Source organism: Portunus trituberculatus, chromosome 47, assembly GCF_017591435.1.
Source record: "Portunus trituberculatus isolate SZX2019 chromosome 47, ASM1759143v1, whole genome shotgun sequence".
NCBI classification, from domain to species: domain Eukaryota; kingdom Metazoa; phylum Arthropoda; class Malacostraca; order Decapoda; family Portunidae; genus Portunus; species Portunus trituberculatus.
The window spans coordinates 10,828,219-10,840,512 of NC_059301.1; the positions used below are offsets into that span (position 1 = coordinate 10,828,219).

The following is a 12,294-nucleotide window of genomic DNA, read 5'->3' on the forward strand; positions in this document are numbered from 1 at the left end:
CATCTCATCACGCTGTAATGCTGTCAGGCGGGCGGCGTCACGTGCTTACTTATTTAGTTTGTTACCTCTTCGTGTATCGTTTTATTAAAGAGTTTGTTTTCGTTAGTGTTATGTTAACGGAGGTGGTTAAGATGTTAGTGTTCTTCTTTTTTTGTTGTTGCTTTTAATGAGTTTCTTCCCTTAAAGTCATCCAGTGTGGTACGCAAAGCTTCACACTGTACGCAAGACATGTATTCTTTAGAAGCACTGAGGATAAAAACACGGACAAAAGGTTTCTAGTTTAGATTTGGCTATAGAAGTAAGAAATGATATCTCTGAGGGGTTAAGGATTAAGAAAAATTACGCCAACATACTGTAACAGGATCAAGTGTTGGTATGTGCCTTCATACTTCAAACTGTAAGCCGAGTCGTAATGTTATGAATAGATTTTGTAGGTTTCTGGCAATTAAACCATCAATTGTTATCATTATTATTATTTCTATTATTATTATTATAGTTATTATTATTATCATTACTATATTATTATTATTATTATTATTATTATTATTATTAGTAGTAGTAGTAGTAGTAGTAGTAGTAGTAGGCTCTTTATTACTATTAAGCAAGCAATTTGTCTGCTTTCAAATTTTTGGTTTGTTTCTTCACTTTATTAATGTCCAAAGAAATCATTTATTAAGTGAACTCACTAACTAAGTCATTCATATTTTATTAGTTTATTCTACTCTGCTCTTAAGGTCCTATATCAATAAATTATCTTTTTTTTTTCACTGCAGTGCTGGTCTGGTGGTTTGGATAATTTAGTAAGCTAAATAAAATATCAATCTAGGTAGTTATTTGTTACTTGATTCACTCTCCTCCTTACTGGTGTTGATTCTTAATCTCATCAGTACCATGACGCGTTTTCATATTCATTCTGCTTCCTATTTGGCGATTATATACAGCTTCAGAAACTTATGTAGTGATTAAGATAGTGAAGACTGGCTAGTAATCTTTTGACCTCCATAGACCCTTCCTAATGCAAATAAAATCGTCTAATCATACCCCAAAACCAAGGTAAAAATATGTCCTAGTGAAGAGGTTAAAGTCCCAGTCGTAATGAAGGTTATACGTGGCTTGTGTTCTTTGCATGCAAAAAATATTCGCTCCCTAAGAAGAAAACAGAAGAAATTGAGCTGAGAAATTTTCTACTATCTTTTTAGTTTTTTTCTTATTGGATGTGGTTAATTTTACAGTGTGTGTGTGTGTGTGTGTGTGTTCGTAAACTTACCTAATTAGAGATACCTGTCAATAACCGCATTACCACCTGTTGTAGAATCGTTACTCACTCACCGCTAGTCATTCATTATGTGGTATCCTTTATTAATTTTCTTCTCTCCTCTGTGGTGCTCCTTTACAGTTCTGCTTCTCCTTCCTCTGATCTCTTGTTAATTTTTCATCTCTTCTTTCTCTCTCGTTTCCTGTCTATCTTGCCTCCCTTTCGTCTCTATTAGCTGTTGTTGTTGCCTACCTGTTTAAATGTTCTCCATCTCTGTTATTTCGTTGTCTTTTCCTCACTTATTTCTGTTACCTGCCACATTTTTCTTTCCATTTTCGTTTGCTGTCTTTGTGTTATATGTTCTATCCTTATATGTTGCAATTCAGCTATTTTTTATTTCGTTTTCCTTCCCTGTACACGTGTTCTCTGTTACTTACTTCATTGTTTCTCTCTGTTGTCATTAGTTTACTTCTCATTCACTTTTCTATTCATTGCCTTTCTGCAGCCACACTCATTTGTCTGCCACCACCTTTGTTAACAGCCATGAGCATTGTCACACACACACACACACACACACACACACACACGAGGAATGTCAAATAATATGCATGTTATTCCAAAGACATTATTTTATTACTTAATGTGTGTGTGGACAGTGCTGTGAGATCTTATGGTCTGAGTAGCGGCACTAGGACACCAAACCACTGCGGACCGAGATCACCAAGACCGCCACGTGCATCACCACTCACTGACCTCACCACTCACTCACGCTGTGCTCCTGATGACGTCACCACAACACCGATACTATTTACCCCTACATAGAATTCTTCAAAACGCTATAACTTGTATTTACAGAATTTTATTATTGCACTGGGTTCACGCTGGATTGGTGTGACTAGTAGAGGACTATGAGAAAAAATCAACATCAAAAAATTATAGACGCACGTACGTAGTAATAGAATATTTATATACATCGATCTGGTTGTTTATTCACAGGAAAGAGGTTAAAGGTGACAAGTGCGTTCATTCATACATTCATGCACACGTATATACATGCGGACTAATAAACGGACAAACGGACAGACAGACAGATTCACACAAGGACGAAATGTATGAAGGAACACACGCACACACACACACACACACACACACACACACACACACGAGGATGGTAATCGCAGCAAGCACGTACATACAAGTAACGGCAAGGTACGTACACGCACTTACAATACATACATTCCACTTAATAGTTAACAGAAAGTTGTACACAAAAAATGCAGCATTGTATCTTTTTTTTTTCCCTCCCAGCAAAGAGGGACAATGAACACCTACCATGACAGTGCTGCACAGGTATCACATCAAGCAGTGTGCGAGGTGCAGTGCATTAATGTTCTGGCTCACCGCACAGACACTCGCCTCACTCAGTTAGTCACACGCGCGGACAATTTGCTCGTAAAATATTCATCACGCCTCCCGCTGCAATGCCTCTGAACCCCGGCGCTGTAGTTTGAGGGCTATTTACAGCAGCAAGCGCATCACTGCATCTTTTTCGGCTGTCGATAAGATTTTTTTCAGGAGTGAGAATGTTTGTTACTTGATTCATGTCGCCAAAATATTTACTGCGTCTCACGTTCTTGCTGCAGATTTTTTTGTTTTCATTTTCCCCAGCTTTGTTGAAAGGTTGCGGTACAGTGGTTGCCTCAAGCTGGCTGAGTACTAAGCAGGCAGTTTGCTTTGCTCTGCACTCCCAGCCTGAACTCAGAGGTTGGATGCGTGTGTGCCGCAAACCTCTCTATGCTTTAATCGGATGGGCGATTCCGGAACTTTGTGTCTTGCCGCAGCAGTGTAGCAAGCTGCGTGCGGCACAATTATACTGTCTTCCCGTGTGTCACCGTGGCGCACCACTGTCCGTATTCACCACCAGACTGGACATCATTCGGACACAAAGTGACACAATTATTGCTTGTATTTTACAAGATACCCTTGAAAAAAAAAATGTTCTCAAAGTTGTGTTGTTCCCGTGTTAAATGAAAAAATATGACTAATATATTTTTTACGCAATTGTATTCATGGTTTGTTAAAGAACGGTTCACTCGCTTATCACTTCCACATAATTTTTGACTTGGTAAGAAATATCATCACATCATATCTCTCCTTTCTAAAAGAAGAACGGGCGCATGGGAAACTCGGTACTGTATGGGTGATAGTGCGGGCGGCCGCTGTGCTGCTGACGTAGATTTGGAGGCTTCAGGGAGGAGCTCAGCGAGTCAGTAATCTGCTGCCTTCCGCTCCCGTAGCCTCACTTGGCCTCACTGTCCTCTTCGCTGTCCTGGTGGGCGCTCATGTGTCTCGTCAGGTGGTGTCGTTCGCGGAAACTTTCCCCGCAGATATTACACTTGAGTCTTTCGTTGCGGCGTTTTTTGTATGGATCCGCCTCTCGCTTGTGTTGCGAGCGCATGTGGTACACCAAGTCTGAAGTCATGCGGAAGGAGATGTTGCACTTGGCGCACACATTTTGAGCTGACTGAGCAAGGGTGAAGGATGGAGGCATGAGAGCCGACACGGACGGCTGTGGCAGGAAGGGAGCAGCGCCCAGTTTGGAGACGTCAGCCGGGGACGGACCCGTCAGTGGGTAGGCGAGGGAGAAGGGCAGCTTGTAAGGGTCAGTGGGATACATGGACGAACGCAGGCGAGACAGAGCTTCACTGGCGGACATTTCACTACTGTGCTTGGAGTCCATGAATTGATGGTGCGACTTGAGGTATTCCTCCACCAGGTTGTTGTTGAGGCGATCAGGAACAGCGTGAGGCAAGAGGGGAGCCAGTCCCGGAGGCAGGAGGCCCGGGGCAGCCAGCAGCGGGGCCAGGGACTTGCCGCTGTTCAACAGTGAACTGACAGCGTTGAACGAGGCCGACACTGGAGGCCAGGTAGAGCTGAGGACGTCTAGGGCTGTGGCTGGCCCGGTGAAGTGTGGTGGTGACGACCCTTGTGATCTGGTGACTTTGGTGAAGGCGCTTCCCGGAGTGGGGTCGTCGCTGGGCGGAGTGGGCGGCGCTCCAGGTGATTCGGTGAGAGAGGGCGGCGGCACCTTCAGTCCACTCACTCGGCTCACTTTAGAGGCGGGCGAGGGCACGTCGGAGCTGAGGGGGTGGTCGTGAGCGCCGGTGAGGAAGGCGACATCGAAGGTTCGCTTGGTAGGAGATGTATGAGGACTGGAGGCGCTCACCCCCCGCAGAGCCTCCATGATCATGACGCCTGTAATAACACACACTCTCAGCGACACTCATAACATGCTCACGCGCCTAACTCCCCGCTCCCCTCATCTCTTCTGAATTTCTATAGTGGGTCTATAAATAGGTGCATGAATAATGAATAGCCAAATGGAGTATGAGGTCACTAACAAGAGTTATTTGTGGTATACAGTGTGACACTGCTTTGAGCGGCGCCCCTTCTCAATCCACCTTCCTTACAGTTCTCCCGTAGGTATAAATATTAAACGCCCCTGACTCAGACCTCGGTCAAAAAACAGATCAATACTGTTTTTTTATAGCCTCTTCTGGCTCAAGCAAGAGAGACACAGTGTGAAATACTGAACTCCACACGCGGAAACAACAATGAATGACAATGAATAAGTGCGTATATGCATGAGCGAAATAATGTCATAATGAAAAAAAGTTTTATTGTATATTTGATAAAGATGTATCTGATATAGTTGAATACTGCAGTAGTCTTTGGGAACTTAGATAAGAAATCACTTGTATGTAAGTTTCTGTATTCCACTTTGCTTACAATAGACGTAGTTTCAATAGGCACGTGAATTAAATCACAGGAAGAAGAAAAAAAAAGTTTATCAGTAATTACCGCAGAGTACGAGTGTGGAAATGAGTGGAGGCTACTCCGGATCAGCAGGTGGTGAGGGCAGGGCCAGCTGGGCCCGACGCTCCACGTCTGTCACGGCACTGTGCGACGCGACTCACTGCAACCACGACCAACAGCGCGGACAAAGTAACTGAGCCCGTTTTCTGTTGCCTTCAGTTTATATATCACGACGGCGCGAAGGGGCGGAGCTTATTGATTGATTATGTTAATGATTGGCCGAGACTAGTGATAAAGGCGGCTGTGATTGGCTGCCTGGAGCCGCAGGTGTCAGAACCTATTGTGTCCGTCATTTGAGTGGGATCTGACCCATTGTGAGGGGGCAGGAGAGCGGAGACGCAGTTGCCCAATGAAGACGTTCCTCAGCTCTATTCCGTGTGTCACTTGATGGTGGGTGGAACGGGGGGAGGGGTGGGGTAGGGTACTGTACCTGACGGCGCCAGGGACATGCAGCTGTCCTGGCCACCTTTACCTCGGTGTGTGTGTGTGTGTGTGTGTGTGAGTGAGGGAGTGTGTGTGTGTGAGAGAGTTAAATTTTTTTTCTTTTCACGTAAATGCATGTACAACTCAAGCAGCTGTAATGAGAGAGAGAGAGAGAGAAGAACAACCTCACTGAACAGAAGAAATAAATACGAAGTGACATCGATCCCTCTACACTTGGTGACCGTGTAATATAGCTCACAAGTGTAATCAAGTGTTCCAACCATTACTTATCAACACACTGGCCGATCAAACAATAACCATATCTATTATTTCTGTTAAAAAAGATACCAGAGGCATAGAGGAGGATTTTCTGCGATTTTTTCCCCTTGAGTCTGGCCTTCCCGGTGGCTCTCTGGCTCTCTGGCTCTCTGGCTCCCTGGGTCTCTGGCGGCTCGTTGATCAGCGTTGAGGTAGAAACTTTCCTCGCCCAACAGTCATTGCTCACCTCAAGGACCCAACAAACCCGAGTTATTGTAAGGGCAGAATCATAATGGTGGGTGTTGTGTGTGTTGGGATGACAGACAGCGAACCCTATTGCACGACTTCTGGCAGTGGAAGAGGGGACGGCGCACATCAGGGGGAAAATTACTGATATTCATCCACATAATTCCAGACCCTCCAAAAATAAGTGATAGAGGTTCATGAGTCTTAGGAATATAAAGGAAAAATTAACTAATAGCTTTACATCTGTTTATTATAATCATATGAAGAACATTATTGATGGTTTCACTATTTGACTCCTTTTCCGGAATCTCTTACAGTTTATTTATTATTTTTTTTCGTGTAGTCTTTTTAATAGTTGTATACCGTCGGAAAGATGCAGTAAACCTTTCAGTATATGTCACCTTTTTGTTTAATGATTACCAGTATACAGGTTGGTAATGGCAACGAAATATAGCAATTACGATTCTAAACGACCTACAGTACACCACACAATGCCAAACTCTTTAACATCACTCATAGATTATCGAAGCCTTTTCCCCTCTGAGTTAAAGCGTCCCCGTCCCTTACATGAATACCTTACAGCTTACACACAACGTCCATTTTATATATCAGTAATGACGCAAGCATTTTCTTAAGTGCTCTCAATAGGAAATGATAACCAAAGTAGGAAAATAGTCACGAATGGAAGGTACACACAAGAAAAGACTCGTGGACTGACACATTTATTTGGTCATGTGTGGAGGTGTAGCATCAATCACCACGTGCAGTGTCAGTGGCGTCGGCAAACAGTTAGGCAGTCATTCATATTGACTCATATGTAACCGCTGGCTCCCCAAATATCTATAACATGATGTGCAATGAAATTATCAATGCAGAGTGCCTGTCAGTAACGCCAGAAATACGATAGTGCCGCATTGGGAGCCAGTTAATATGATCATAATGCGGAGTGAACGCGCCATGAAACTGCATACGTTATAATGAAGTTATCACACATAAATTCACAGTGTTTATAGACAACATGACAGTGATTATATCAAGTGTTGAGTGACCCCTGCCTCACCCCTCATCCCTGCCGCTCTCACCCCTGCCTCCCTCGCCCCGTCAACCGATCAGCAAACATCACTGTCACTGTTATCTACCTGTAAACAATTGTGCTACCCTGTGCCTCCTCCTGCTCTTCCTCTCCTACTTCCTCTTCCTCCTCCTCCTCCTCCTCCTCCTCCTCCTCCTCCTCCTCCTCCTCTTCCTCCTCCTCCACCTGGCACTCCTTTCCGTTACCCTCCCGCGGCCTCCTCATCACCTTAAGTGCCACGGTGGTGGAGGGCTCGCGGGAGATGCGGTGGGATCAGGACGCGAGACCTTCTCCTGAGTGGTTGACTTATTTATCGAATGAGGTGAATTAGTTGCAAGTTTTCAAAGTTTCTCGCAGTGTTGTGTTGGATTCTGTCTTCTTTCTCCGTCACTCTTCCCTGTCATCGTGACACGTGTGTGTGTGTGTGTGTGTGTGTGTGTGTGTGTGTGTGTGTGTGTGTGTGTGTGCGTTTCATGTTGAGAGCAAGCACACACACACACACACACACACACACACACACACACACACACACACACACAGAGAGAGAGAGAGAGAGAGAGAGAGAGAGAGAGAGAGAGAGAGAGAGAGAGAGAGAAAGAGAGAGAGAGAGAGTATTAAAAGATAAAGAAAGAAAAAATATGAATAGAATATGCATCTATCTTTTTCTTTCTGTCTTTTCATCCTTCCCTCCTTTTTACCAGCAAAACAATTAGGTTTCAGGAAGAGTTTGAGTGCTGCTGCTATTCTTTTGTTTTTTTTATTTAGCACGCCTGACTCACAAGTTACTTTAGACACGAGTTCTTCAGACATATTTCCCTTGTTCGTACTCTGCAGCTATTGATTAAGTTAACAGGCGAGCTTTGACCTATAAGTAAGAATCAATAGTTTTCGGTGGTTCTGTTTCTGTAAATTGTATCTTTTTTGTAAGTGATAGACATTAGTGTGCTTTGTGATGGGTGTCTGTTTCAGTAAGTTTTTTCTTTCTTATTTCTTTGAAGTGATAGATATTAGTGAGTTTTTGGATCGGTGTTTGTTTGAGTAATTTTTATTTCTTTTAAGTGATGGACATTAGCGTTTATTTATTTTATTTTATTTGGGTGTGTTAGTGATTATAGTTTGGTTAAGTGAGGGGCTTCTGCAGAATATTGTCGTGGGCACGTTTTGTTTTTATTTTGGTTTTACTTGTTGTATATGGAATGGCATTTAATTCAACAGTGACTCCCTATGCTGACGTTAGTTTGCTTCTTCGCTGCACAATTTTGTTTTCAGTAATAAAATAAAAGTTGTCAGTGTTTTGAGAGATAATATTCTCAAAATAATAAAATAATGTTACCAAGGAGATGAAGTCAAATCCAGCTAACACGCATGTTCTTGTCACAGGCAAAAGCTGGACTACTTGACCTCCTCACTTCAGTATATGGTAGACAGCATTATCTTTGACATTTGCTTTTCTTTTCGGTAACTTAACTTTTGATATTCTAGGAACTTCGATTTCTGCTGTTGAAAAGAGTGATGCGACCAAGTAGAAAAATAACACTGGCATCAGAAACCATTGTTGACTTAAATGTCATTCCACATTCCACACCTCTTGATTCAAAGCTTTCACCAGACCTACATCTATGATCTGTTGTCTCGGCAGTTCCACAGAAAATTGGCATATTAAGGATAAGCAGAAATAATTACGTATTATTATGATGAAATTGTCAGGAATTGTTTTATTCTTCTATTTTTATTACTTTTGAATATCACTCACCAACTTCATTGTCAGCAGCTGAATCATGTTTAAGTTTTCACTCAGGTCAAGGTTTTGTTTCTTGCTCTTCATCTCAACGCGGAGCATCGCCGCCAAGATTATGAGTCTTACATAATCTAGATCAGCCTTTGCATTGTAAATTTCCCTCCTCCTTCAAAGGCCGCTTCTCTCACGAGGCTTGCTTTAACTTAGAATAATTGTACATACACAAATATTTACTGCAATGAATGTAGGTTTTTTAGATCACTGATCCCTTCACAGACAAAGTTACGAGATACATCACCTCATGATTTTGTCACATCACCTATTTAAGAACAAAATTACTCTGTATTGAATGAGCACTAGATAAAGATGTCACGCCCCTCCAGTGAGATCCTGCTGAATATGTGTTAGTTTTTATCTTTCCTTGTGGTCCTGTCATTAATTTGAAAATGATAATAACAATAATAGTAATAGTAATGATTATAATAATAATAATAATAATAATAATAATAATAATAATAATAATAATAATGATAATAATAATAATAACAATAATAATAAAGATAATAATAATGGTAATAATAATAATAAAAATAATAACAATTAATGAAAATGATAATGATAATAGTAATAATAGTTACATTATTAATAATGATAATAGATATCTCCATCTTGACTTTCTCCCCTCCATTTTTCTCTTGCCTTCCTTCTTCCTTTTCTTCCTTACCTCTCTTCCACTCAATTTTTTCTTCATTGCCTGATTCTTTCTTTTTTTCTTCCTTCATCCCTTCCTTCCTTCAATCCTTTTTTTTCTTCCTCCATTCCTCTCTGCTACTTGTGTTTCTTTCCTTTCTTCTTTAAACATTTTTCTTTCCTTAAATTGGTATTTTTCTAGATTTTCTAACACTAAAATTTTGCTTTCCAATCTGTCGCTTCTTAAGAAAAAAGCAGATATTTTTCTCTTTATTTGCTTTCTTCTTCCATCTCTTCCTTCCTTTCCTTATCACTTGTTCTTTTCAATACACAATTATTTTTATCCTTTTACCGCTGATTTACTATTCAATTTTCAGTCTCTTCTTCAAAATATAATGACACTTTTATCACTTACGTATAAATTTAGTGTTTCTTTAATGACATACTTCTATCACTTACATTAATCAGTGTATCTTAGCTCTCCCTCCAAACAACATACTTTTTTTTTCTCTTTCAACGCTGTGTTCATCATTTTCGTTTCTCTCTGTTTCTCACTGTCAGATGTTGCGAGTGAGTGAAGTGTAGACTCACGCACGGCTGCACGAAACGCCGCTGCTGACGATGTGACTCCAGCGCCTGCAGGAGGTTCAGATGGAAGGAGCAGATGGTGTCTTCCTCACTCTTAGGTTTGTGCTTGTATGTTGGTATTCCTATGTTGTTGTTATTGTTGTTGTTGTTGTTGTTGTTGTTGTTGTTGTTGTTGTTGTTGTTGTTGCTGTTATTTTGGATGTTGTTGTTTTTTTCTGTTGTTCTTGTTCCTGCTCTTGTTCCTGTTCTTGTTCTTGTTTTTTTTTGTTCTTGTTCTTCTTCTTGTGATATATCCAGTTGTATTAATATCATGGTTCCTTTGCCGCTTCTTTTTGTTTCTATGTTTGTCTGCCTGTCCTCTTTTTCTGTACTTTTATTTGCACACACACACACACACACACACACACACACACACACACACACACACACACACACACACACACACACACACACACACACACACACACACACACACACACACACACACACACACACACACACACACACTCTCTCTCTCTCTCTCTCTCTCTCTCTCTCTCTCTCTGTGTGTGTGTGTGTGTGTGTGTGTGTGTGTGTGTGTGTGTGTGTGTGTGTGTGTCCATCTGCCAAAGTTTACCGTCTAACCACCTACCAGCAACCACCTACCCTGTGTTTCTGTCCCAATCCTCACGTCAACAGCACTCGCACCGCCATCGTGAATTCTCCCTCAAACTTTCCCAGCTCGTCGCGTTGGTCATTACAGTCAGTCAGGTGTCGGCTCCTGCTTGCGTCTCGTGAGGTTAGCGGCGCATTGGTACACCGTGAAAAGAATAGTGAACGCGGTGTAAAAAAAAAAGTCATGTCCTGTCGATTAAAGGTCAGTCTGAGCGTCTGCAGTGGTGGTGGTGGTGGTGGTGGTGGCAGGAGGAGGAGAGTCTTGAGTGAATAGCCTCACCTCTGCAATGTCCAGAATGTAGAACAACACGCCCATCAGGAGGCAAGCCACCTGAGAGAGAGAGAGAGAGAGAGAGAGAGAGAGAGTCAGTCATTAAGAGATAAACAACTGTGGTGAAACTAAGATATACAAAAAAATGAAATGAATTCGTGTAGTGAAAATGTTTAAAAGGAACAAACAGCAGTAGATTTGTTTGACATTAAAAGGTTGGTTGTAATAATTGAAGACAAGGAGGGAAGGTGTGGGAGTAACAATGAGTAGATTTAGACAAGATTTAGCTTTGATCCTCCTTCAATCAACCCCATCAAAGTATAATCATGTTGTTAGTGCTGAGTCATTACAAAACTTTTAATAGCAAATTAGAAAAATGTATGGGTGAGAAAGAGAGAGGTGGGAAAAGGTAGCATGGTGTGTTTCAAATCAGGAGTGTCACGTGTGGCTAAGCAATGAATAGAAAAAAAGAAAAAACTAACACACACCCACACACTAATGAATAATGTTACATGTAGTTTCCTCTGAAGATGGTGAGGTAGGCCTGATTCCTTCCTACAGCTTTTATATTATTTCTGCTTCCTTTATTTCTCTTTATATTGATTCTCACAACTTTTATACTTTTATCACAACATTTATTCTCACCAATCGAAACTTACCTGGATCGCCATTGTAATCTCGTACTTGTGCTCGAGGAGTGCTGAGGGCGAGCAGCAGCATGGGAGCCTCATGAGTCTCTGCAGTGTCCGGCACGTGAGCAGCTTTGCCCCTCTGTTGGTGCCACGTGTCCATCAATATCAATACACAAGTGAACGTTTTGAATGAATGATTTTTCATGTCTCATTCTGGTTTTTATCCTGCTTATCATGCGAACAGAGGAGAAATTTAATGGTGAAATGGAATAGTAATTGAAATATGAATAAGGGTTGACAACATTTATAAAGATAGGTATCAGATCACCTATTTGCAAGCACCAGACCGACAGCTCACTTAAATACAATGATATTACATAAGGGACAGAACAAATGAACAGCCTTTTCCCTTCAACACTTTGTCTCCTCTTAGAAGCAAACATGGAGGGAGGGTGGTCAGTCTTCAGTCCTTGTCATTTTTGTCGTCTTTTCCGACAAGGGAATTCCTATACACGTCCTTGACTCCTTTGGTTTCAGTACTGTTGTGAGGATCACCGCAGACTGACTGCGCCATAAATGATAATTAGGAAC

At 41.7% G+C, this 12,294-nt stretch overlaps 1 protein-coding gene across 1 annotated transcript; it reads right to left on the reverse strand.

The window, feature by feature from the left end:
• Nucleotides 1-1,866: 1,866 nt before the first annotated feature.
• On the reverse strand, nt 1,867-5,255 carry LOC123498034 (PR domain zinc finger protein 8-like). Its single transcript, XM_045245111.1, has 2 exons — nt 5,117-5,255; nt 1,867-4,510 (listed from the first exon to the last, which is right to left on the reverse strand). The coding sequence occupies exon 2, from the start codon at nt 4,503-4,505 to the stop codon at nt 3,555-3,557; it is 951 nt and encodes a 316-aa protein (XP_045101046.1). The 5' UTR covers nt 4,506-4,510; nt 5,117-5,255; the 3' UTR covers nt 1,867-3,554.
• Between the last annotated feature and the right edge of the window lie 7,039 nt (nt 5,256-12,294).